The sequence below is a fragment of the Rhinatrema bivittatum genome, chromosome 1, assembly GCF_901001135.1.
Source record: "Rhinatrema bivittatum chromosome 1, aRhiBiv1.1, whole genome shotgun sequence".
NCBI classification, from domain to species: domain Eukaryota; kingdom Metazoa; phylum Chordata; class Amphibia; order Gymnophiona; family Rhinatrematidae; genus Rhinatrema; species Rhinatrema bivittatum.
The window spans coordinates 720,619,213-720,646,792 of record NC_042615.1 but is presented as its reverse complement, the minus strand read 5'-3'; the positions used below and the strand labels follow the sequence as shown (position 1 = coordinate 720,646,792).

The following is a 27,580-nucleotide window of genomic DNA, read 5'->3' as shown; positions in this document are numbered from 1 at the left end:
ATTATTACATCCAATGTAACAACTTCTGGTTTACTTATTTGAGGGGACAGATAATCTAGACAAATAAACAGAGTCCTCCATTTTAGTTGGATCCAGGTGGGGACTTCCTTGCACCAAATTCAGTGAGGTGGTCTGTCCTAATTGGACTGCCTCCAGCCTTTCCATTCCAGACAAATCCAGTGACTTATGGCCTGTAAGAGAGGATCCTATCTCTGCGACTTCCGCAGAAGGGCCCTCCCTCATTAGCCCATGGGCTCTGGAAGTAGCTGGATTTACAGGTGGTTCCCTTTGGATCGGGGATAAAGAGCCTTCCCTTTCTTAAGCTTCCCCTTCTTTTCATTCTCACCTGGGCCTGCTGACACATCCCTCTCTCGACCAATTTCATCGTGCCATCCTCCCTTCCTGGAACTGCTGCAATCACGACCTGTCTCCTCTTGTACAAACTCTTTCTCTCTCCAGGCTTCTTGTCTCGAAGTCCCCGGCCTGGCCGCCGCCTCTGGCTCTGAAAGAAAGGATACCCCCCTACCCTTCTGTCCCTCTGTACCCCTTCTATTGAACATTTAAACCCTCTGTTCTTCTGCACTCCTAAACTCCCTTCTTGTAACCCCCACTCTTCACTACACTCGCTGCTAGCCCTGCTGGACCTGCACTGGGCAACCTCCCACTGGTCATTAATTCCCTATCACTCCATTCCGGCCATCCCCAAAACTCTCCGTAGCACCCAAGTTAAAATCATCCCTCCTATTCATATCCTGCATCTAGTTCCCCCCCCCCCCCCCCCCCCCCGCCCCTTCCCCTAACTCAGACCTAATGTATCCTGTCTCCCTCTGAAAAGCCCTCCCTGGCGCCTCTGACTCATAATTAACGTGCTATTTCTTGGCAATAGCTTGCCTCCCTCCCACCTGCGGTGAACAGGAGGGGGTGTCGTAGCTACTAAACCTGCCTGTGCACCAAGAATTCCCTTCCCTTTGCCTATTAAGTCCCTAGTACTACCCTTCTTACCCAGACTGCCTTGCACAACGTCCTGCTCCTGCTTCCCCTTTCCTAGCTCACCCATCCACCGAACAGCGCCCCTCCCCGCTGACCCAGCCTGTTTCTTTGCTTTTCCTCTGGAACTATCACCTCGCTGCACCGGTTTTTGTACCCCCTCCCCTTGCAAACCGCCGCTCCTCCTGAACTCGCAAATTGCTCGGCACGGGGAGACCCCGTCCGACAGAAAACTGAATTCCATGGCAGAAGCATTAATGGAAATATCTGCCACCGATTCGAAGGGGTATGCTTGGCCCGGCTCCTCCACGACAGGGGAGATAATCTCTACATCAGCAGACTCGGGGCCGCTCTCCCCTGAATCTGCCGTCATGATCGCCTGCGGCTCTGTTCCCGTGGGCGGGGCTAATGCGCGCTGGGACGCTGGAGTAGCAGTATCGCTGAGGCAGGCCGAAATAACAGCCCTAGGCCCCGACCCACCCCAGCGCACGGGCTGGCTGGGAAGGACCTCGACAGCAGGCAAACCGTGTGATGCGATGGGTGAGCCTACCTCCTCTCTGCTCAACTCCTGCCCGCGCAGCGACTCGCGGCCACGCTCCCTTGCTCTCCTAGACATAACTGGGGAACCACAGGGGTAAACCTGCCTAATGCTAATCTTATCAATTCAAACTAGGACGTCAGGATATCCTGTCTAATGGAATCTATTAGTTCTCTTGACTTATTTAGTCTGAATAATCTTAAATGATTCTTTATTTACCCTACTCGAACTCCACAGCAAAGCTTCTTGCCTGCTGCCTCGGCCGTTTCCCCGCCAACTGAGGCGCAGCAACCAATGACTAATCTTATTTACCCAATCCCTGCTCCTCATTTGAAATTCCTTTTTGCCATTGGCTCCTTACCTCACCCCCCCCCCCCTTCTAACTCCTGCCCCCTTTCCTTCCTCTCTAAGACCTCGCTCTCTTGCCACACATTATATTCGCAGGATGAGACAAGCTCACCCTGCTTTAACTTATGAGTTTCTTGGCCTTTTTCAATATTTTACTAGAGTTGCATGCTTTTAGTTAAACATATGTAGATTGTTACCTGAAGGATGAATTATACTTCAGCTTTTACAGTAAAAGTAAACTTGATGAGCAAGAGCTTGTGCTGTTTCCCTCTGTACAAATCAGGCCACTTTGTTCTTAACTGCGTAATGAAGAAAACAATGTATTAATTACTGTACTTGTTTTATCTTCATATCTTAAGGAAATTTTGGAAGAAAAGAAAAAAATGGTTGGCGTTCACAAGCCAGGAATGGTACTGAAAACATAACTCAAAGAGGGGGATACAATGGTGCATGTTCCCGCACTCATAGCAGCACTTTCCACTCTGGAAAAAGCCAAGGACTGCATGAAAATAATGTACCTGATAACGAAACTGGGAAAAAGGTAGTTAGAGAAGGACCCAAGCAATTTGAGGCTGAAGATTTTGTAAGTCCCTTGCAATATTTATATAAAATTAGGTTTTCAAGGTTTATTTTTTATTTTAGTTACTGTCAATTGTTTACTAGTTCTCTGATCAGGACTTATGCAACAATATCTTGTTTTTTTTTTTAATTCTATTAATTTTTCAATGACATGCAAATTTTAGTACTTCTATTAAACATACAGAATATTCAGGTATAAAACAGTGGTTGGCAGTTTTATTTTCAGATACAGCTTAAGAAAAATGAAAACCTTTTGTTTTAGTAAAAATGCAGAGGTCATTTGATGTTAACTGTATATTTAAGTTCTTGAACAGGGATGACTATAGTAATTTGACTTTTTTCCCTCCCTTCTCTTTTCAAATCCAAACTCTTATTTTTTAGTTTATATAAAACTTTTTAATTGCCCTTAAAATTTCTAAATTGCTTAACAGAAAATGTTGAGATCAGTTTGACTTTCTGAATTATAATCAGAACTGGTTCTGTATCATAAATTAATACCCTTAAAGCTTAGCTCCTGAAATAAGGTGTGTACAGTTTCAAATAAATAATGCTAGTTATTAATAGTTGGTGTGTGCCAGTACCAGCTAAAGCTCTTTTTATCTAAACATTTGGAGGTAGTAAATGTGAATTTTGCAGAATCTGGAAGCAGTAGTTTTGACGTTATTTTATATTTGATTCTAGACAGTTAATTTCCTTTTGTCTTTCAGTAGTGGGAGAGACAATTTCACATATTGCCTAAAAAAAAGAAAGTATGTACACATATAGCTGTATGTAAAAGTTTAGTCACCCTTGGTCTAATTGTATGTTTCATTGAATCTCTAAGTGAACAGAAGCTGACAAAGCCTCTACATGCTACAGAGTTAAATTGAACATCTTTCTGCAATTTTTAATTCAAAATAACTGGAAATAATAAAACAGTGGTTTTGGCATGTGCAAGAAGTTAAATCACTTAAGGTTTTTGGGTTAGAAAAAGAGATTGAGGGGGGATCATAAATGTATCATAAATCCATAAATGGAAATAAATCCACAAGCAAGCAGTTGTTTGCACTATGGAAAAATATTAAGACCAGGGGGCATACAATGAATCTGTATGCTAGCAGTTTCAAGATTAACACAGAGTATTTCTTTAGTCAGTTTGTAGTTTAACTTTGGAGTTGGCTGCCACCAAATTTAGTAACAGGAAGCAGCATAGCATAGTTCAAGAAGGGTCAATATGCATTTCTGAAAGATAAGGATATAATCAAATATTAGAGATAGGGTAGGGGCCAAGTGGCTTTACACTTTTATAGACCTGTAGGGGGAGCACTTAGATGAACTCTGGTTTTCATCTGGTGACTCTGGGAGACAAGATGCTGGACCATTGGTCTGACTTAGCTTGGTCATTCTTAGGGACATTGGGAGATGCTAGAGATGTGCAAGTATGGAGACTGTCTCATGGGGCTTTTAACAAGCCAGGATCTAGTAATGCAGATTTGGCATAGAGGGAAGGAATGATTCAATTTACTCAATGCCGCCAGGCTCCCGCAATAGTGCGGTCATGACAGAAACCACATAATTAGCATGATGCTACATAAGTTGCATGTTGCACATTCAACATTCCTGAAGTTTCTCCACCTCTTAATTCAGACATTTGAAGTAAACTATAAGATGCCTGCCTACAGTCTTTACTATCTCTGCTCCTGCGTCAGCCCCTCCCCTTGCAAACAGCTTGTAGGGATCAGGAAGAGGGATGTGGGGTATTTGAGGCTGGAGCAGAAGAAAGAAGCACTCTACTCCCTAATCCAGTCCCTTTCCTTCTGTTGTCCCTTCCTACTTGTCCTGAGGGGACCAGGAGGAAAGGGGTGAAGTTGGAGAGGACAGAAAATAGAATGTTTGATCCCTCAAAGAACTCATGAACAAGCCAAAGATTATTTTGATATAATACCTGGATAGTGATATCCCTTTATAAGAATTGTATCTTTATACAAAGGTTGTAACACCTCCATATGTGGCCAACCTTTCACCAGCTACAAAGATTTGGATGTGTTTTTGGAAGATTGCAACTCATGGTCGTTCTACAGCTGGTAGAAAGGGCATTAATTTCAGTTGATAGCCTTGATGAATGACACTACTGCTCACAAATTTCAAACATTGTAGTAATTCAACCCCTTTTTGTTTCTGTTGTCATATGCCCAATATATATATATACATACAGATATTTTTCTGTATAATAGCTTGACAGACTGTTGAGGGCACGTTTAGCACACATAAGCTCATATAATTGGAAGAGCGACAAGGACTTTCCCAAGAGAATATAAAAAGGGTGGTTGCACTATTTCAATTCAAAACAAGTGACCTTTTACAGTTAGGTTTGTAAATTGTCGTGCTAAATTGTTGATTTTTGTATATGGTAAATTTTGTATTTGTGTATAGTTTAAATATTTAAAACATGAATGGTTTTCAATAAAATTGACCTTTTTTTGCATAGAGGTGTGAGTTTTTATACAAAATTGTCAATTTGCCACAGAAATTGCTCATTCTTACCACAAACTCTTGACAAATCTGCCACAAAAACAGAGGCAGTGAGCTCAACAATGCCATTTGCTGGTCTGCCAGACATCCCTCTAATACAAGGTTAGGATTATTTCAATTTCTATGAACTTTGTGTAAAAATTAATTAAAATTAAAACAATTACATACTCCATTAGTAGGCAGGAGAACATCTATACAGGGGGACTGAGCAACTTTTCAGGATATAGATGAGAAATTTGAATTTAAAGATGATGCTATAGAGCAGTGATCTTTACTGTTTATCCAACAGGGGTCTCTTTGTCAAAAAAAACAAAACAAAAAATAGTAGGAGAGACCCAGGATCATCGTGGGACAAAGCAGCTGGTGCTTGGGCAAGGGGGAAGGGTCCCATCTGTAATGCAGTCAACCTGGGTCGGGGGAATGTTACCTCCAAGATGTTGGTCTAGTTCACTCAGCAAGTTGTGTAATTAAAATGAATTATTTGCCCATCTCCCTCCAACACACTGTTCCCCCACACTTTCTTCCCCCAATTTCATCCCAGCCACTCCCAACTTGTCTCATCAACTTCTCAGCCGCCACCATCTTGTCTCCACCTCAGTGCTCTCCAAACCAGCTCTCCCTTCAGTCGTTCCCCCCCCCCTCCCCCCAAATCTTCTCCGGAGACTTACTGCTGGCATCACCTCCGGAGCAACCTTTTTTTTTTTTTCCTGGCATTGTGCAGCTCTCATGTGAGACCAGTATGGGAGTTTGGGCACCATGCAGCTCATCTCACAAAGCGATGCAGTGCCAGAAGAAACGAGAACAGCTGTTCTGGAGATGGTACAAGAATATGTATTGGGAGAAGTTGTTTGGGAGCTGTTATTGGTTCTCAGGCCTTACAGTGAGGAACAGTACAGTAAGAGGATGACATTTTTTTGAGGAAAAATGTAAAATTTTAAGACTGGTAGGACTGAGAGAGATTTCTAGTGATGATTGGGGATGGGTTAATCTTCACTTTTTCACATTGAGGACATTTGGGTATAGGTCAAGTAGGCGACTGATCTTGAATGTAGAAGTTTGCAAGAAAACTTCAGGAATTAAGAGATGCTGCTTTAGTAGTCATATTAAAACTCAACTGCATTTTTCCAACACATCCAACAATATAACAAAGAGTGGAGGGTTTCTGGACAAAGGGCCACTAGGAATTACAGGACTCTTGAGAAACTCGCAACTCTTTTGTTTTTATTTAACTGTTTTCTAATACTCTCCAGTTGTATTCGTTTATAGACTTAAAGGTCTAGCTCAGAACCACGTCATTCGTTTATAGACTTAAAGGTCTAGCTCAGAACCACGTCCCAGAACTTGAATCATTCTCGCTTTTATAATCATATCAAACAACTCCTAATTTTATCCTTGGTCTCACAATTCCAAATCATTAAATATTTGAGCATGCTACACCAATACCTCTTAATCCAGATGTAACCTCAGTTTTTGAAGTCTTCACTCCTATAGAAATAACCGCCTGTTCTTATTTACTTAACCCTATTCTGTAGACGTAAACTTTTCATGAAGACTGTAATCTGTAAGCACCTGTATTTATTATAAGAATTTGTATTTACTATTTATATTTATTATTTAGCTATTAACATTGTTCTGTTACCACTTGGTACTATTTCTCTCCTTTACCTCAAACTCTAAGTTCCTACTAAGTTAGCCATGTTATTTATACCCAATCGTTGGATGTAATTGTATATTTGTTTAATTGTTCAATCTGTTTGATGTAATTTTCTGTTCCTTGTTCTGTGTAAACCGAAGTGGTATGCACTAGTGCATGAACTCCGGTCTATAAAAGCCTTTAAATAAATAAATAAATAAATAAATATATCTTTCCTGTCTTCCAACTCCCATGTTCTTGCTCCCTGTTTAATGTAACTTTATCTTCTGTATAGTTGTTAATTGATTTCCCCCAGTTACACTGTAAACCGGTACGATAAGACCTGGTCTTGAGCATCGGTATATTAAAAGAATTTAAATAAATAAATAAAAGAAAGACTTCTTTTCTCACAGGACAAGCAGGATGGTAGTCCTCACATATGGGTGACATCACTAGGATGGAGCCCAGTCACAGAACACTTTTGTCAAAGTTTCTAGAACTTTGACTGGCACCTACTGGGCATGCCCAGCATGGCACCAACCCTGCATCCAGCAGTGGTCCCCCCTTAAGTCTCTCTCTTTTTTTTTATTCCCATGCAGCAGTAGCCACGTGGGTTAAAGAGCTCTCTAGAGATTCCTGACAGGAAGTTTCCTCACAGAACTTATTTCCAAACTTTCAAAAACATTCTACCCCATAGGGGTTCCCCTATCAATTTCCGTAGTCCATGGTCGTAAGATAAGGCTTTACCCTCATTTGCGGTGGATTCCCATTGAGTTTTCCCTTCGGGGCCTACCGGCCATCGACCGCACCACGGTCTGTTATGTTTGGGGTCGGACCATGACGTCTTAACTTGCACCAAATGTGCCCAAATGACACCAAAGGGCCATAAGGCCCGCTCAGAGAAGATGGAGTTTTTTTCAGGCACCACAGACTCCATCGAGCGCTTTGACATCATCTGAGCCGGTGCCTTCGACCTCTCGCCAGCAGCGGGACACTGGGCTGTCCATCCGGCACCAACTACTCCGAAGGCATCGACTTCTTCCTCTTTGGTTCCGGAGGACAGAGGAGAACATTGTGAAAAGCGTCGACACCGTCATCGGAAGGCTCAGTCCACTTATCCAGGAAAGGCATAGGCGTCGACAGAGCCGCCAACAAAGAAATCCCATCCAGAGAAGACTCCATCCTCTGCAACTGGGTCACTGAGGCGTTCCCCCACCTTCGTTGGTGCTGGGAGCCGTGACTCCACTTTCACCAGTGGACCCTCCGGCTACGTCCGTGCTGCCTCCTATTCCGGAGCTGGGTTTCCACACCCCCAGGCTTCCACGAGGAATTGGATCAGATGATCCAAGAGGCAATCAGAAAGGCATTGCAGGGCTTCCAGCCTCCATCGCAGCCGACACCGATGCCAGCCCCAGTCGCCGACCCGATTCCCATGGTGCGCGCACTGCTACTCGGCAGGCTGGATGCATTGATCGGTGCCTTTCCATCGGTGGAACAGAGGATACTGGTATGTCCAACTCCTTCCACGCTGATTTCTTTGTCATCGGACGACGAGGAAACACCGAGGCTGGAACCTATGCCTGGGCCATCCTCCATTGATGCCGTCTGTGCCTAGGCCTGATCCTATGGAAGCAGGTAATCAGCCTTTCGATCCTTGGACTGATGATTCTTCCCAGGATTCTGATGATCTACCTTCAGAGCCATCTCCCCCTGAGGAGGAAAGACGTTCTCCTCCAGAGGACCTGTCCTTTATTAATTTTATAAAAGGAAATGTCTGAAGCCATACCATTCCAACTTCAGACGGAAGAGGACTCCAGACACAAGATGCTGGAAGTACTCCAATTCGTAGATGCACCCAAGGAGATCATGTCCATACCTGTTCATGAAGTCCTCCTGGACTTGCTGAAGAGGAATTGGGAGCATCCAGGCCCTGTACCACCAGTGAATCGAAAAACAGATGTCACCTACCTGGTACAGACAGCTCCTGGTTTCCAAAAACCACAGCTGGATCACCATTCTGTGGTGGTAGTCAGTCCAAAAAAGACACTACATTCTAAGCCTCATTCTTCCATACCTCCAGGGAAAGAACAGAGGTCCCTTGATGCATTTGGTAGTGTTTTCCATGGCTCAATGCTTATTTCTCACATTGCTTCCTACCAGTTATACATGACCCAGTATAACAGGGACCTATTTAAAAAGATCCAGGAATGTTCTGAGTCTTTACCAGACCAGTTTCAGGATCAGCTCAATGCCCTGGCTCAGAAGGGTCTAGATGCTGGCAAGCATGAGGTCCGCGCTGCGTATGACATTTTTGTCACTACTTCCAGAGTGTCTGTAGCGAGGATTAGTGCACGAAGATGGGCCTGGCTGAAGTCCTCTGACTTAAGACTAGAAGTACAGGACCAGTTGGCTGACCTGCCCTGCGCTGAAGATAATCTCTTCGGGGACAAAATCCAGGAGACTGTAGCACAGCTTTAAAGACCACCACAAGACGCTATGCCAGCTTTTGTCGGTGCCTTCAGATTTCCCATCCACCTCTAAAAGGACATTCTAAAGAGACTTTAAGCAGCCATCCTTCAAGCCATGGAGATGATATCCTCCTGCTACTCGAGGTTGCCCCTCCAGACCTTACCAGAAAGGCCAGGCCAGACAATCCAGGCCTCAAAAAAAACTTAGCCAGCTGCTGGATTTTGACTCCTTGCTGAAGAGCATAAGCCAACCTCCTCTACCGTCCGTACCCATCGGCGGTCGGTTGTGCCACTTCACCAACATATGGCACATGATCACTTCAGATCAGTGGGTACTCGCTGTACTAACTCAAGGTTACCACCTCAACTTCCTGACTGTACTGGCAGATTCCCCACCTCGACTGACATGGGGATCATTAGACCACTCCTCTCTACTGGAGGAGGAGGTTTCAACCCTCTTCAAATCCTGGGCGATAGAACCAGTGCCCTCTCTCAGCAGGGGCAGGGGTTCTATTCCCGGTATTTCCTCATTCCAAAAAAGTCAGGCAGCATTTGTCCAATCCTGGACCTGCGTGCTTTAAACAAGTATCTGTAGAAGGAAAAGTTCAGGATGGTAACCTTGGGCTCTCTACTTCCTCTTCTGCAAAGAGGAGATTGGCTTTGCTCTCTAGATCTTTAGGATACGTACACACACATCTCAATCACTTTGTCTCACCGCAAATTCCTTTGATTCCTAGTCTGCCCCGGCACTTTCAGTACCGGGTACTGCCGTTCGGCCTAGCATCCGCACCTCGAGTCTTTACCAAGTGCCTCGTAGTGGTCGCGGCCTACCTGAGGTGTCAAGGTGTCCACCAGACAATCACTAGTTGTCCTTCACTCTTACCCGTTATGGTGATTACACTCACTAATGGACTCTGACACCTCCAGGTTAAAGCACCATTATGCTTTAACCCGTACGCCCTATGGTATCACCTCATATTTATTTCCTGCCTTATCTTCTTTCCAGCTTGTTGCAAGCTTCCAAGTTCTCTTACCCTGTTGATTGTAACTTTTTGACTCATTCCTACCTACTGTTTTTGCTGTACTTGAATTGTTACCCCAGTTTTATTCTTGTTAATTGTAAACCGATCCAATATGGTTATTTACTATGAAGGTCGGTATATAAAACTGTTAAATAAATAAATGTCTATCCTTATCTCGACGATTGGCTGATAAGGGCTCCAACTCAAAAGGACGCACTAGCCTCCTTATGTCTAATTCTCCATACATTGCTGTCTCTCTGGTTTCTGATCAACTATCCCAAATCCAGCCTAATTCTATCTTGAGCCCTATCCTTCATAGGAGCCGACCTGGACACCGTGCAGGCGAAAGCATTCCTTCCTCAGGATCAAGCTCGTACTCTCATGTCCCTACTGAAATGCCTCTAGGATCGAGATTACACGACAGCTTGTCATTTCCTCATTTTGCTGAGTCACATGGCATCCTCTGTACATGTCACTCCAGTGGCATGCCTCGCCATGAGACATGCAATGGACTCTGAAGTCCCAGTGGGTTCAGGCTTATCATTCAATGTCCTGCATTGACCACGTTACCAAGTAGCTCCGCCTGTCGCTGGCCTGGTGGATGTGGCTCTCCAATCTTCTTGAAGACCTTCCCTTTCAAATTCCAGAACCTCAAATTATCCTGACAATGGACGCCTCCAACCTAGGTTGGGGTGCTCATGTCGACGGACTGCAGACTCAGGGAACCTGGTCTCCAGAGGAAGCCAAACAGATAAATTTCCTGGAGCTTCGGGCGATCAGATGTGCCCTCAGAATCTTTCAGGATTGTCTCTCAAACAAGGCCATCTTGATTCAGACTGACAACCAGATAGCGATGTGGTACATCAACAAGCAAGGGGGAACAGGCACCTACCTTCTGTGTCAGGAAGCTGCACAGATACGGGCGTGGGCTCTTTCCCACTCAATGTACCTCAGAGCGACCTACTTGGTGGGCATGGACAATGTTCTAGCAGACAAGTTGAGTTGAACCTTCCAATTGCACGAATGGTCTCTCAACCCCAAGGTAGCGGACACAATCTTCCAACATTGGGGGTATCCACAAATAGACCTCTTTGCGTCCATCCACAACCGCAAAGTAGAGAACTTCTGCTCACTCACTCACAGCCGAGGGACACTTTTGCCCTCTCGTGGTCCAGTGGTCTCCTCTACGCGTACCCTCCACTTCCACTCATATCAAAGACTCTCGTGAAGTCACAAAGGGACAAGGGCTTAATGATTCTGATAGCCCCTCACTGGCCACACCAAGTCTGGTTCCCAATCCTCCGATACCTATCAGTTCACCGGCACATCCCTCTAGGGGAGGATCCGCTTCTGATAACTCAGAATGACAAGTGCCTACGCCACCCCAACCTCCAGACCCTATCCCTGACATCCTGGATGCTGAAAGGTTAATACTCCAACCCCTTAACCTTTCGGAGTCTGTATCCCGAGTCCTGGTAGCTTCACGAAAGCCTTCCACGAGACGCTCTTATCGTTCTAAGTGGAAAAGGTTTACGATCTGGTCCATGTCCATAGACCCCCTTCTCTTGTTCCATTGTGAAGTTTCTGGACTATCTCTGGCATCTGTCAGAATCAGGCCTGAAAACTTCCTCTAAAAGAGTACATGTCAGTGCGGTAGCCGCTTTCCATAACGGCGTGGGAGCTGTCTCTATTTCGACACAGCCCTTAGTCACATGCTTCATGAGAGGTTTGCTCCACCTGAAACCTCCATTGCGTCCTCCGGCCCCGCTTGGGACCTTATCGTGGTCTTAGGGCGGCTCATGAAACCTCCGTTTGAGCCTCTGCACTCCTGCGATCTCCGCTATCTCACCTGGAAAGCAATTTTTCTTCTTGCTATAACATCTGCTCACACAGTTAGTGAGTTACAGGCATTAGTAACCTACCTGCCTTACACTAAAATTCTACATGACAGAGTTGTCCTTCATACACACCCTAAGTTTTTACCAAAGATAATGTTGGAATTTCATCTTATTCAATCCATCATCTTACCTACTTTCTTTCCAAGGCCCCATTCAAACCCAGGAGATCAGGCTCTACATTCCCTGGACTGCAAATGAGCCCTAGCCTTTTATCTGGAGCGCATGTCAGCCCACAGGAAGTCCACTAAATTATTTGTTTCTTTTGATAACATCAAATTGGGAAATCCAGTGGGAAAACAGACCCTTTCCTCCTGGTTAGCAGACTGTAACTCCTTTTCCTATCAGCAAGCAGGCATTCCGCTACAAGACTGTGTAAAAGCACACTCTGTTAGGGCCGTGGCAACCTCAGTGGCACACCTTTGTTCGGTGCCACTTATTGATATTTGTAAGGCTGTGACCTGGAGTTCTCTCCATACCTTCGCAGCCCATTATTGCTTGGATAAGGCTGGCAGGCAAGATTCCATTTTTGGCCAGTCTGTTTACTCAATTTATTCTCAGCTTAACCACCCAACATCCTACCAGCGACCCGGTCAGCGTTTTCAGGATGTCCTACCCAAATCCACCACTGTTGTGCCTATTGCACATCTTTGGGTGCATTTGGTGCATTGCTCGGGCATCCTCAGCTCGCTACTCACCCATATGTGAGGACTACCATCCTGCTTGTCCTGTGAGAAAGCAGAGTTGCTTACCTGTAACAGGTGTTCTCACAGGACAGCAGGATGTTAGTCTTCACGAAATCTGCCCGCCACCCCGCGGAGTTGGGTTCGCTTGCAATTTATTTTATTTTTTGCATGTACTTCTTGCTATACACGAGACTGAAGGGGGGACCCCTGCTGGATGCAGGGTTGGTGCGATGCTTGGCATGCCCAGTAGGTGCCAGCCAATGTTCTAGAAACTTTGACAAAAGTGTTCCGTGTTTGGGCTCCATCCTGATGATGTCACCCATATGTGAGGACTAACATCCTGCTATCCTCTGGGAAACTAGAGACCGGTTAGCCTGACTTCAGTGCCAGGAAAAATAGTGGAAAGTGTTCTAAACATCAAAATCACAGAACATATAGAAAGACATGGTTTAATGGAACAAAGTCAGCATGGCTTTACCCAGGGCAAGTCTTGCCTCACAAATCTGCTTCACTTTTTTGAAGGAGTTAATAAACATATGGATAAAGGTGAACCGGTAGATATAGTATACTTGGATTTTCAGAAGGTGTTTGACAAAGTTCCTCATGAGAGGCTTCTAGGAAAAGTAAAAAGTCATGGGATAGGTGGCGATGTCCTTTCGTGGATTGCAAACTGGCTAAAAGACAGGAAACAGAGAGTAGGATTGAATGGGCAATTTTCTCAGTGGAAGGGAGTGGCAGTGGAGTACCTCAGGGATCTGTATTGGGACCCTTACTGTTCAATATATTTATAAATGATCTGGAAAGAAATACGACGAGTGAGATAATCAAATTTGCAGATGACACAAAATTGTTCAGAGTAGTTAAATCACAAGCAGATTGTGATAAATTGCAGGAAGACCTTGTGAGACTGGAAAATTGGGCATCCAAATGGCAGATGAAATTTAATGTGGATAAGTGCAAGGTGATGCATATAGGGAAAAATAACCCATGCTATAATTACACAATGTTGGGTTCCATATTAGGTGCTACAACCCAAGAAAGAGATCTAGGTGTCATAGTGGATAACACATTGAAATCGTCGGTGCAGTGTGCTGCGGCAGTCAAAAAAGCAAACAGAATGTTGGGAATTATTAGAAAAGGAATGATGAATAAAACGGAAAATGTCATAATGCCTCTGTATCGCTCCATGGTGAGACCGCACCTTGAATACTGTGTACAATTCTGGTCGCCGCATCTCAAAAAAGATATAATTGCGATGGAGAAGGTACAGAGAAGGGCTACCAAAATAAGGGGAATGGAGCAACTCCCCTATGAGGAAAGACTAAAGAGGTTAGGACTTTTCAGCTTGGAGAAGAGACGACTGAGGGGGGATATGATAGAGGTGTTTAAAATCATGAGAGGTCTAGAACGGGTAGATGTGAATCGGTTATTTACTCTTTCGGATAGTAGAAAGACTAGGGGGCACTCCATGAAGTTAGCATGGGGCACATTTAAAATTAATCGGAGAAAGTTCTTTTTTACTCAACGCACAATTAAACTCTGGAATTTGTTGCCAGAGAATGTGGTTCGTGCAGTTAGTATAGCTGTGTTTAAAAAAGGATTGGATAAGTTCTTGGAGGAGAAGTCCATTACCTGCTATTAAGTTCACTTAGAGAATAGCCACTGCCATTAGCAATGGTTACATGGAATAGACTTAGTTTTTGGGTACTTGCCAGGTTCTTATGGCCTGGATTGGCCACTGTTTGAAACAGGATGCTGGGCTTGATGGACCCTTGGTCTGACCCAGTATGGCATTTTCTTATGTTCTTAACACCTGTTACGGGTAAGCAACTCTATCTCCACTCTTAAGTAGTGGACATAGTAGGAGTAATGAAATAACACTGCTATACCAATCAAGTCAGATAGCTTTTAAAAATCCAGAGGAAAGAAAAAGCAGAATTAGCTCTGAAAATTTTTTTTCAGTGATGAGTTTTTGTTCTTTTATTTATTTACGTTAGGTACATATTCAACGGCTCTGCTAGCTGTTCCACTAAATATACCTAGATTTCTCACAGGACAAGCAGGATGGTTGTCCTCACAAATGGGTGACATCGAGGATGGAGCCCAACCACGGAAAACGTCTGTCAAAGTTTCAGGAACTTTGACTGGCCCCTACTGGGCATGCCCAGCACGGCACTAACCCTGCAGCCAGCAGGGGTCTCCCTTCAGTCTTCTTTTTTCCGCGTAGCAGTTGCCACGCGGTTAAGGAGCTCTTACCACATTCCTGACAGGAATCTCTTCAACTACTTTCTTGAAGAAAAAATTGCCCCTCGGGGTCTCCCTTCTTCAATTTTTCCTCCGCGGTACTTCGGTAAGTTTTTGCCGTTGTTTTTGTCGACTACCGTCGAGTTTGACCCTCGAGGCCTGTTGGCAGTCGACCGTCCCGCGGCTAAATTTTTGGCCCATGGCGTCGGGGTTCCGTCGGTGCCCGGACTGTACGCGTACTATGTCCATCACAGACCCACATAGAGTCTGTGTTTTGTGTTTAGGGAGTGAGCATGATGTCTTAACTTGCACCAAATGTGCCCTAATGACACCAAAAGGTCGCAAGGCCAGAATGGAGAAGATGAGACTCCTTTTCCATGCTCACACTCCGCCATCGATTGCATCGACGTCATCGGAACCGGCACCGTCGAAGTCTCATCGTCATCGACAGCCTCCAGGTGACCGTCCGCTATCGACGTCTTCACGGTCATCGACTCCTGTCCCTTCCCCCCGAAGATCGAGGGGATCGGAAAGAGAAACATAGCCATCGACGTCATAAGTCTCGGACCGTCGAGGAATCTAAGTCATCGACCTCGGAACTGTCCGAGCCGCCTTCGAAGAAGTCTCGACCAGAAGTGGCACCGTCCACTCCTGTCTCGCAGACACCGAGGCAACCCTCACCCCTCCGGGGTTTGGGAGCCGCGATTCCACCAGTGACGGTGGTCCCTCCGGCTCAGCCTCCGCCTCCTTCTCCCGTAGAGCCGGGTCTTGTCACCCCAGGTCTCCGGGCAGAACTGGACCGCCTGGTCCAGGAGGCCATCGACAAGGCGATGCTCCGGTTCCAGACTCCTCCGGCACCGACCCCGGCACAGAGAGTGGAACCGGCCACCGACCCGATTCCAGCAGCACTGGCACCACTGCTTGCTCGGATGGAAGCGCTTACAAGGGCCCTTCCACCGATAATGCCAGGGTCACCGATCTCATCAGGTGGAGAAACACCGTTCCGGATTCCCCCTTCGGGGGTAGTTCCATCGGTACCTTGTCGTCCCTCGCCACCGATACTCTCCTTGGGGGCGATATGCACATCAGCTCCACCGAAAATTTCGATGTCGGTGCCGATTCCTTCGATGCCGACACCGATTCCTTCGGTGCCGACACCGGTACCGATGCCGGCACCGATTCCATTGAGAACGTTCTCGATGCCCCCGGTAATTCCTTCGAATTTCTCGGAGCCTCAACCGGGGCCTTCAGGTACACAGCCACCTCATGGTCCTATAGGTCAGCATCCTGATCCTTATGACACCTGGGGTGATGATACTTCTACTGACACCGATGATTTGCCTTCACCACCCTCTCCTGTGGAGAGTAGAAAGTGTTCCCCTCCTGAGGACCTCTCTTTCATAAATTTTGTGAAGGAAATGTCGGAGTTGGTCCCTTTTCAGCTTCAATCTGAACAAGATGACAGGCACCAGATGATGGAGTTGCTCCAATTCTTGGATGCCCCCAAAGTCATCACCTCTATTCCAATTCATCAGGTTTTTCTGGACCTTCTAAAAAAGAATTGGGAATCCCCTGGATCTGTTGCTCCAGTAAATAAAAAAGCTGACTCTACCTATCTCGTACAGTCAGCACCTGGCTTTCAGAAACCACAATTAGACCATCACTCTGTTGTGGTAGAATCAGCTCAAAAGAAAGCTAAACGAATAAAGCCACATTCTTCCATACCTCCTACTAAGGAAAATAAATTCCTAGATAGTATAGGTAGGAAAGTATACCAAGGAGCTATGCTGATCTCCAGAATAGCTTCTTATCAATTATATATGACCCAATACAATAGGGTCATCTTGAAACAAATGCAGGAGTACTCAGATACCTTGCCAGAGCAGTTCCAGCCTCAGCTTCAATCCCTACTTAAATAAAGGGTTTGAAGCTGGGAAGCATGAAATAAGAACTGCTTATGACATCTTTGATACTTCCACTAGACTTTCTGCTACTGCCATCTCTGCCAGACGCTGGGCTTGGCTTAAGTCTTCTGACCTTCGCCTGGAAGTTCAGGACAGGCTCTCTGATTTGCCCTGTCTAGGGGGATAATTTATTTGGTGAGCAAATTCAGCAAATAGTTGCTGAACTAAAAGATCATCATGAGACACTTAAACAGCTCTCATCTATTCCTTCTGACTTGCCTTCTAAACAACCATTTAAGAAGGACTCCAAAAAGTCATTCTTCCGTCCACGGAAGTATTATCCCCCACTAGCCAAGTCTAAGCCTGCGAGGCCTTACCATAGAGCTCAGCCTCGCCAGTCTCGAAAACAAAAGCCCGCAGCAGCTCCACAACCTGGCCCTGCATCGGGTTTTTGACTTTCAATTAGAGAGCAGATGCCACATCCCTCTTCCAACCATACCAGTAGGAGGTCGGTTAGGTCATTTTCTACAAAAATGGCACCATATCACCACAGATCAATGGGTGATAGCGATAATTGCACAGGGTTACCACCTCAACTTCCTGTCTCTCCCTTCGGACTCCCCACCCCTGCAGGCGTGGAGACTCACCGATCACTCTGTTCTTCTAGAGCAGGAAGTATCCCTTCTCCTCCAGTCAAACGCTATAGAACCCGTTCCTCTCTCACAACAAGGACTAGGGTTCTACTCCAGGTACTTTCTGATCCCAAAAAAGTCAGGAGGACTTCGGCCAATCCTGGACCTACGGGCCCTCAACAAGTACCTTTACAGAGAGAAGTTCAAGATGGTAACCTTGGGCTCGCTTCTCCCTCTGCTGCAAAGAGGGGACTGGCTCTGCTCTCTAGACCTAAAAGACGCCTACACTCACATTGCGATAACTCAATCTCATCGCAAATACCTCTGTTTTTTAGTAGGCCGAAATCACTACCAATACCGAGTGCTACCTTTCGGCCTGGCATCCGCACCATGGGTCTTCACCAAAAGCCTCGTGGTGGTTGCAGCGTTCCTCAGGAAGGAAGGTGTCCACGTCTACCCCTACCTGGACGATTGGCTAATCAGGGCCCCAACCCAGCAAATCACTCGGTCATCCCTGACCCTGACAATTCAAACTCTACTTTCTCTAGGGTTTCTTGTCAATTACGAGAAATCCTATTTAGTCCCATCTCAAACCTTATCCTTCATTGGGGCAGACTTGGACACCTTACAGGCCAAAGCCTTCCTTCCTCATCAACGAGTTCAAATCCTTGTGTCCCTAGCTTGCCAGTTGCAGTCTCAACCCTCAGCAACAGCTCGCCAATTCCTCATTCTGCCGGGACACATGGCCTCCTCAGTTTATGTAACTTCCATGGCCCGCCTGGCCAGGAGAGTCATGCAGTGGACTCTATTGCAATGGGCCCAAGCTGTTCAGCCTCTGTCCTCCATTGTTCGCATCACCAATGCACTCCGTCTGTCTCTTGCCTGGTGGACAACTCAATCCAACCTCCTACAGGGCTTGCCTTTTCTTCCACCAGACCCTCAGATAATCCTCACCACCGACGCTTCCAACATCGGTTGGGGAGCCCATGTAAACAATTTACAAACTCAAGGGTTCTGGTCACCAGAGGAAGCCAAACACCAGATAAATTTCGTGGAACTGAGAGCAATCCGATATGCTCTCAGGACCTTTCAAGATTGCCTATCAAACCACACAATCTTAATTCAGACGGACAACCAGGTGGCCATGTGGTACATAAACAAGCAGGGAGGCACAGGCTCCTTCCTTCTGTGTCAGGAAGCTGCGCAGATTTGGGCAGAAGCCCTCTCCCACTCCATGTACCTCAGGGCCACCTACTTACCGGGAGCAGACAATGTATTGGCAGACCAGCTGAGCCGCGTCTTCCAACCACACGAGTGGTCACTCGACCCCTTGGTAGCGACCTCTCTGTTTCACAAATGGGGTTATCCCCATATAGACCTCTTTGCGTCTCCTCAGAACCACAAAGTGGACAATTATTGCTCTCTCATTCGGAGCCAGCACTCTCGGCCGAGGGATGCATTCTCCCTCACGTGGACAACCGGTCTGCTTTATGCATTCCCTCCACTTCCTCTTCTGTCCAAGACTCTCGTGAAGCTACGTCAGGACAGGGGAACTATGATCCTGATAGCACCGCACTGGCCACGCCAAGTGTCGTTTCCCAAACTTCAGGATCTCTCCATCCGCAGGCACATTCCTCTGGGAAAGGACCCGCATCTGATCACTCAAAACGATGGATGCCTCCTCCATCCCAACCTCCAAGCCTTGTCCCTGACGGCATGGATGTTGAAAGGTTAGTCCTTCAGCCATTTAACCTTTCGGATTCCGTTTCTCGTGTCCTGATCGCTTCACGGAAGCCTTCCACAAGAAAATCTTATTCTTACAAATGGAAAAGGTATACATCATGGTGCACTTCTCAGTCCCTTGATCCCCTTTCCTGTCCAATTTCTAAATTCTTGGGCTATCTCTGGCATCTATCAGAATCAGGTCTAAAGACCTCTTCCATTAGAATGCATGTCAGTGCGGTAGCCACCTTCCATAAAGGTATCAGGGTGTCCCTATTTCAGTACAACCCCTTGTAACACGCTTTCTTAAAGGCTTGCTCCATTTGAAGCCACCTTTACGCCCTCCGGCCCCTTCTTGGGACCTTAATCTGGTTCTTAGTCACCTTATGAAACCTCCTTTCGAACCTCTTCACTCCTGTGACCTAAAATACCTCACATGGAAAGTGTTATTCCTTTTGGCTATCACTTCAGCTCGCAGGGTTAGTGAATTACAGGCCCTAGTTACCTATCCGCCTTACACTAAACTCCTGCAGGACCGGGCGGTACTCCGCACTCACCCTAAATTCTTACCCAAGGTAGTTTCGGAGTTTCATATTAATCAATCCATTATACTACCTATCTTTTTTCCCAGGCCCCACTCCAACTCCGGGGAACAGACTCTGCATACCCTTGACTGTAAACGTGCTCTAGCTTTCTATCTAGACCGTACAGTTGCCCACAGGAAGAGCACTCAATTATTTGTCTCTTTCCATCCTAACAAGTTAGGGCAACCTGTGGGTAAGCAGGCTCTTTCCTCCTGGTTGGCGGACTGCATCTCATTTTGCTATCAGCAAGCTGGCATTCCTTTCCAAGACAGTGTCAGTAGCACACCTTTGATCGGTGCCGCTTCCTGACATCTGCAAGGCTGCCACATGGAGTTCCCTCCATACATTTGCAGCCCATTATTGCTTGGACAAAGCTGGAAGACAGGATTCCATCTTCGGCCAGTCTGTCTTGCGTAACCTTTTTCCAGCATGATGTACCAACACCCTTCCACCTCCCGGTAGGGTGCGGATGCCCTCTACCAAATTTCACCCCAGTTGTTGTGCCTGTTGCATGCCGTTGGGTACATTTGGTGCAGGTTCGGACATCCTCAGCTCGGTACTCACCCATTTGTGAGGACAACCATCCTGCTTGTCCTGTGAGAAAGCAAATGTTGCTTACCTGATGTAACAGGTGTTCTCACAGGACAGCAGGATGTTAGTCCTCACGAAACCCGCCCGCCACCCCGCGGTGTTGGGTTAGTTTTTATTTTATTTTCGGCACTGCCTGTAGCTTTGAAACAAGACTGAAGGGAGACCCCTGCTGGCTGCAGGGTTAGTGCAGTGCTGGGCATGCCCAGTAGGGGCCAGTCAAAGTTCCTGAAACTTTGACAGAAGTTTTCCGTGGTTGGGCTCCATCCTCGATGTCACCCATTTGTGAGGACTAACATCCTGCTGTCCTGTGAGAACACCTGTTACATCAGGTAAGCAACATTTGCTATCCTAAAGTCAGCTGGATAACTATATCTAGCTAAGTTTAGGACAGGTCCACAGCATGACCAGAGTTAACCAGATAAGTTTTCCGGCTAAGTCTGTATATTGGAGTTAGCTGGATAACTTAACTGGCTAACTCAGATCCTCCCCTGAATGCCTCTGGAATGCTCCTGATTACTAGAATTTAGCTGGATAACAGTTAACCAGTTGAATGCTTTTGAATATGAACCTCTCTATATATTATCACATTTATAAATTGCCTTCCCAGATTGCTTAAGATGTTACAATAATGTCCTAAAACACAATTTAATAGAAACAGCAATATTACTAGTAAAAACAAAATGACAAAATCAGTAGTACACAAATAAAACATCTGTAAATAAAATCCACAAGACATTAACAAAGACTAAACATTAAATAAATATAGGGCTGTGCAACTAAGGTAAAAGAATCTAAAAAATCTGACAGCAAATAACTTACTGAAGGTAAAAGGACATTTTTATTAATTGATCTGTAAGAATAACCAGCTTTTCACTATTTGAAAGATAATCTCTTGAATGTCCTATTTCCCTAGGGAAGGAATTGCATAAGTAGGGCCTTCTCTGAGATTGTCCTCAGTCGCGGGTCCTATTGAATCTCATTACTGAAAGTGACAGCACTGAGAGATTTTTGTGATCAGATATTACATTTTTGGTCGGGGCATAGTTAGATAAATGGTCTTTTAAATAAAATGGATCCTAAGCCATTAATTACCTTAGAGGTCATTGACAGTATTTTAAATTAAGCATGTTGCTGCTAATGCAATTTTTTTAAAAACAGATAAATCCCTGGGAGCACTATTTTGAATTAACTGTGCTTTCTTCCAAATTTTTAATGGTAAAGCATTATAAAGAAAAAAGTTTGCTAAACAGGAAAAACAAGCTAAAAATGTGAGTTACTCAAAATCTGCACTAGTGCAGAAAAGTGCTTTAAAAACAGACATAAGGGAAGGCAGATGCTGGAAGCTAGAAGGAATGGAACCAAATTTGTCTTGCATGCAAAATTGGCAGAGTCTCGCTGACCAGGCTTATCAAGTAAATCCAAAGAGTAAGTTCTCTAGAGTGGACACCTACAACTGAACAGTGTGCATTTTGGTACTGTGCATCTTGACTTGGACACAATAGAGTACTAACTATTACCCTTTCATTTCACTTGGCATGCCTTGCCACAGTGGTCTTGAATGTGAGATTTGCCCAAAGTTGGTATGCATAGTGCCAGTCTCACGTGCAAGGCCATTATGACAAGACATGGCAAGTAAAATCAAAGCCTAAGGTCCTTATGAGTTTACTCCACCTCAGGCCCACAAGTTATGTTTCCAAGGTAAGCTCTTGTGCAGGCACTTAGAGCTGAACAGTGTGCTAAAGTGGGAATGCACAGAGCCAAAATGCATGCTATTCTCTTGTTGGTGCTCAACACAGAAAAGCTTATGCTTTGTTCAGGTGTTGATGCCTGTCCTGAGAGCTTACACTGGAAACTCAACTCCTGAGTTTGAGGTGGCATTTCCGGTGGCCAGTGTTCCATTGCTGTCAAGTATGGTAGAAGCAGCTAGACACTACCACATAAAATACCATGTCCTCTAGAAATGAGTTAACATTTATTCCACTTCAGACCCAGGAGTTAAGTTTCCAGTGTTAAAAAATGTGCCTTAAACTGTCTGCCCTTTAACATACCTCTCTGCATTGCTGGTGAATAGCTAATACACTCATTAACATGGGGATTTGCATGCACCTGTGCAAACTTTAGGGATAGTTTTAAATCCTGTTCTAGTGTAGATATTTTTACATGCAAAATTTTGTGAAAAATACCATGACCATGATTAAGGTACCATAAGAAAATCTATGCTAAAATAGAAGTAAAACTAGCCCTAATCTTAGTGTGTTTTATTAAATTAGTCCCTTGGAGACTGCTATTTAGCCTTCCATATTTAAACAATACAGGATCAGCCCTAAATTGCAAATCTGAGTTTGATAGGGAAGAACAACTTAATTGATTTTAAGTTGCAAATTGAAGTTCAAACTACTGAATTTAACTACATATAGCACTAAATATTTTTCTCAGGCCTTAGAAAGATTAGAAAGAGAGGAGATTTTGGTAAAAGTTTGCTTCTCCTTATAACTAATTTCTTTTGAAATTGCAAGTCTTAAAGTATATTAGGTTTCTTTAGAGAAGCATGCAACACGGATTAGATGAAAATGGGGTTTATTGCTAAACTTGCTCTTCTGAGGAGATTTGTTTGCAGAAGACTAAAGCAGGGTCTAAATCCTTTTTACTTTCAGACAAGCCTCATACGTGTTTGCCTTATAGTAACTCATTTCATTCAGAAGAGAGTGAGGATATTTTCATGGACTGATTTTCAACCCATGGAAAATACCTTTCATATTTTCTAGAGTCTCGCAATTTCTAGCAGGAACAGAGGAATGCATAGAGAATTCCTCACTTTGCATTGTACTACCAAATTTCAGTCAGGAGATTAAATAGTCTTAACTCTTATATCTGGAGAGAAGGCCTGCATCACTTTCAAGGTTAGTGGGTCTTAACCATCTTGGAAAGTCAATTTAAAGTGAACACCAAAGGGGAGAAGTGTTGGAGCCCATTTTGTATTTGATTCCAGTGGCTAGAAAAGCCTCTGCTGTTGGAATGCATTTCATTTATTTGACTTAAGGGGTACAGCCTCATTTTCTGTACAAGAATAAGAAAACAAGTTTGGTCAGTATTTTTCATAGTGCCCAAAAGAATAGAAGAATTTAAAATGGTAATTTGCAATTTCTAGAGAAATTTATTTATTTATTTTATTTATTTAGGGTTTTTATATACCGACATTCTAGATATACATATCAAATCAAGTCGGTTTCCATATAACAAAACTGTCGCCGGTAAGGCGTTACATTAAACAATAGACAAAGTATTGAACAGAGAACGTGCAGCGTAACATTAAACAATCGACAAATTATTGAACAAAAGAACGTTCTCTTTGTTTGTGAGGAAAAATTTTGTTTGTGAGGAAAAATTTGTGAGGAAAATTATTTTGTACAAATCAAAATACCTTAAAGTAGGAATGTTTTCATTGATCTACACAGTATACTCTATACATTCATAATGAAAGAGCAATTATAGAAAAAATCCAAAAGTAATTATAATTTACAGTAATTGTTGGCAGATGACCCAAGTGGTCCATTCAGTCTGCTCAGCAGTTTTGTTTTGTTTTTTAAAATATGTACAGATAGTAACTATTGCTCCATACTCTGAGTTAATATAGGTTACCCCTTTTCTCATTTCTACCCTTTAGCCACAAGGAATTCTGTGTTTATCCCATGCTCTTTGGAATTCCATTACTGTTCTTATATTCACGAGCTCTTGGGAGGGCATTCCATATATCTTTCCATGAAGAAACATTGCCTGATGTTGGTCCTGAGTCTATTCCCTTGGAGCTTCATATTATATTCTTTAGCTCTACAGATTTCCATTGGAAAGGATTTGATTCCTGTGCATCATTAATTTCTTTCAGGTATTTAAATGTCTGTCGTGTCTCTCCCCTGTCTCTTCTCCAGGGTATACATATTCATTTCCTTCAGTCTCATATGGCTTTCGATGCAGACACCATGCCATTTTAATCATCTTTCAGAAATCCTTTCCAATCTGTCTCTATCCTTTTTGGATTTAAGACTGCAAGCAGAATTAGTCATTTAAAAAAGCACAAAAAACTTGGTTATTTGAGCAGGCTTACAACACAGGCACTGGTTAATTTTCAGCTTCCAGTCATATTTTATCTTCAGTTGTTTTTTACAGTACTTTTATAGTTTTACAATTTTTATATTTTTATTGATTTATTAACTGTGGCTATGAATTTTGTATTCTATTTGTTTCATTATCTTGTTTTATGATTACATTTCATTTTATGGTTTAATATATTTTACTGGATGTTATTTATTTTTGAAATGTTTTAAACCATTGTGACGGCAAGGCCAAACAACGGTATATAAAAATCTAATAAATAAATATGATCTCCAGAACTGAACACTACTCAAGGTGAGGCCTCACCAAAGACCTGTTCAAGGGCATTATGTCCTTTTTTTTTTCTGCTGATTATGCCTCTTTGTGCAGCCCAGCATCCCTCTGGCCTTAGTTACCGCCTTGTCACATTGCTTCACTACCTTCAGATTGTCAGACACTATCACTCCAAGATCTCTTTCCCTGTTTGTGCACATCAGTCTCCCCACCCCCATCATGTACAGTTCGTTTGGATTTCTTCACCCTATATGATGAGACTGCATTTCTTGCATTGAATCCCAGTACCAAATTTTTAACCTACTCAAGTTTTCTTAGATTGCTTCTCATTCTCTACTATTTCAGGTATATCTACTGTTTTGCAGAACTTAGTATCATCTGCAAAAGGCAAACTTTTCCTTCTAACCCTTCCATAATGTTGCTCACAAAGACTGAACAGAACTGATCCTTGACTCACTCCACATGACTTTTCTCTCCTAAGCGTAGGTTCTGTTAACCACTACTCACATTTATCTGTCTGTCAACCAGTTTGTAATTCATTTCACCATCTTGAGACCACTCATAGGTTTTTCATTTTGTTCATTAGCTTCCTATATGGCACCATATCATAAGCTTTGCTGAAATCCAGGAACATCAAATGAAGTGCTCACTCATGATTTAATTCTGTAGTCACCCAATCAAAAAAATTAATCATTCATTTGACAGGACCTTCCTTTGGTAAAACCATAGTTGCCTTGGATTCAGCAACTCACTGGATTGTAGATAGTTGACTGTTCTTTCCTTCAGTAGTCTCCCCATTAATTTTCTCTCCACTGACATAAGGCTAACTGGCCTTTGGTTCCCAGACTCCTCCCTCCTTTTTTCCTGCCATTTTTCCTGGCAGAAGAACCCAAGCTCTTTCAAGTTGACTGGGAATAGTTTGTGGACTGCAGTCTTCAGGTCTTGCCACAGAATTTGTTAGTTTCAGGTCTGAGCTTTGATTGGGCCACTTGAGGACATGCTTCTTGCTGAGTCATTCCATTTTTGGTTGGGGCTTACGAGCATTGTCCTAGAAGGTGAATTTTCTCCCCAGTCCCAGAATTGTGGTAGATTAGAACAGGTTTTTGTTCAGGATCTGCCTGTACTTTGCACTATCCATTTTTTTCTTACAGGCCGATACAGTACCTGCCATTGGACGTGCGTTTTCCCTTACCCCTTATTCAGTAAGGGGCGGAAAACGCGCGTCCAACCCACGGAACCTAATAGCGCCCTCAACATGCAAATGCATGTTGAGGGCGCTATGAGGTATTCGTGCGCGATTTAGAAAGTAAAATGTGTAGCCAAGCCGCACATTTTACTTTCAGAAATTAGCGCCTACCCAACTCTAGCCTTTAGGGATCCACAGTGTTTATCCCATGCATTTTTGAATTTGTTTACTGTTTTTGTTTTCACTATCTCTTCTGGAAGGGCATTCCAGGCATCCATCACCCTCTCCATAAAGAAATATTTTCTGATGTTGGTTCTGAATCATTCCTCCTGAAAGTTTCATATTGTGACCCTTAGTTCTTCTTCTGTTTGCTTTCCAACAGAAAAGGTTCAAGGAACATCCATCATTAAAACCTTTTAGGTATCCTAAGTTGTGTATCTTATCTCTCCGTCATCTCCTCTCTTCCAGGCTATACATATTCAGATTCTTCAGCTTCTCATAAGTACTGATACAGACCCCATACCATTTTGGTTGCCCTTCTCTGGACCTCCTCCATCCTGTCTTTATCCTTTTTGAGATACAGTCTCCAGAACTAAACACAGTACTCCAGGTAAGGCCTCACCAAGGACCTGTACAAGAGAATTATCACTATCTTTTTCTTACTGGTTCTTCTTCTCTTTGTGCAGCCCAGTATTCTTCTGGCTTTAGCTATCGAATTGTCAATTGCTTCGCTACCTTTAGATTGCCAGACACAATCACCCCAAGGTCCCTATCCCAGTCCATGCACATTAGTCTTTCATCCCCCCCCTTCACATACAGCTGTTTATGATCACTGCACCCCAGACGCTTGACTCTGTACTTTTTGGCATTGAATTCCAACTGCCAAGTCTTCAATCACTCTTCAAGCTTTCTTAAACCACTTTTTTCCTAGCGTGTAGCAGATGGACTCAAAACAAATGGGTATTGTGTGCTCGTGCTAGCAGTTGGAGACTGATCTGACGTCAGCACGGGTACATATACCCCTGCAGGAAGTGTAGCAATTCAGTAATTTCCGTCTCCAAAGCAGTTTGGAGCTACCCTCACGCTCGCTGAGCGTGTTTCCAAATTCTAACGACTAAATTCCTAGAAGAAACCATATCCTTGCCTACCACGGAAGGTTTGAAGAAGTCTGAGGAAAGTTGAATGCTACGCCATCTCGACATCGGCAGACTGCTGTCCAGATACCTGGAAATGTCTGAAGCAGTACGAAAGACGGACCACCTGTTCGTCCTGCACAGCGGGAAGAAGCAAGGGGAAGCGGCCTCACGGCCAACCATCGCCCACTGGATTAAAGAAATTATCAAGGCAGCCTACATAGAGGCGGGAAAACCACCGCCTCTACAGGTCAAGGCTCATTCTACCAGAGCACAATTGGCCTCTTGGGCAGAAGCTAAGCTGCTGTCGCTTGCAGAGATATGTAAAGCGCGACGTGGTCCTCCCTCCATACCTTCTCCAGATTCTACCGTCTGGACGTCCAGGCCAGGGAGGACACAGCATTTGCGAGGGCAATCCTACACGGTCCTCGGGCAGCCTCCCGCCCAGTCCGGGAGTAGCTTTTGTACATCCCATTTGTTTTGAGTCCATCTGCTACACGCTAGGAAATGTAGAGATGACTTACCTGATAATCT

At 44.4% G+C, this 27,580-nt stretch overlaps 1 protein-coding gene across 6 annotated transcripts in view; it reads left to right on the top strand.

Annotated features, from left to right (window-relative positions):
* The window catches only part of GPBP1 (GC-rich promoter binding protein 1), a 453,143-nt gene that overhangs the window by 102,321 nt on the left and 323,242 nt on the right, over positions 1–27,580 (top strand). For 4 of the 6 annotated variants that reach the window (XM_029576791.1, XM_029576781.1, XM_029576772.1 and 1 more), the window contains one exon: positions 2,233–2,456. In XM_029576791.1, coding sequence (XP_029432651.1) covers positions 2,233–2,456 — 224 coding nt within the window. Of the gene's footprint in view, positions 1–2,232; positions 2,457–27,580 lie in introns of those variants that run through there. The other 2 variants (XM_029576801.1, XM_029576820.1) reach the window with 2 other exon arrangements.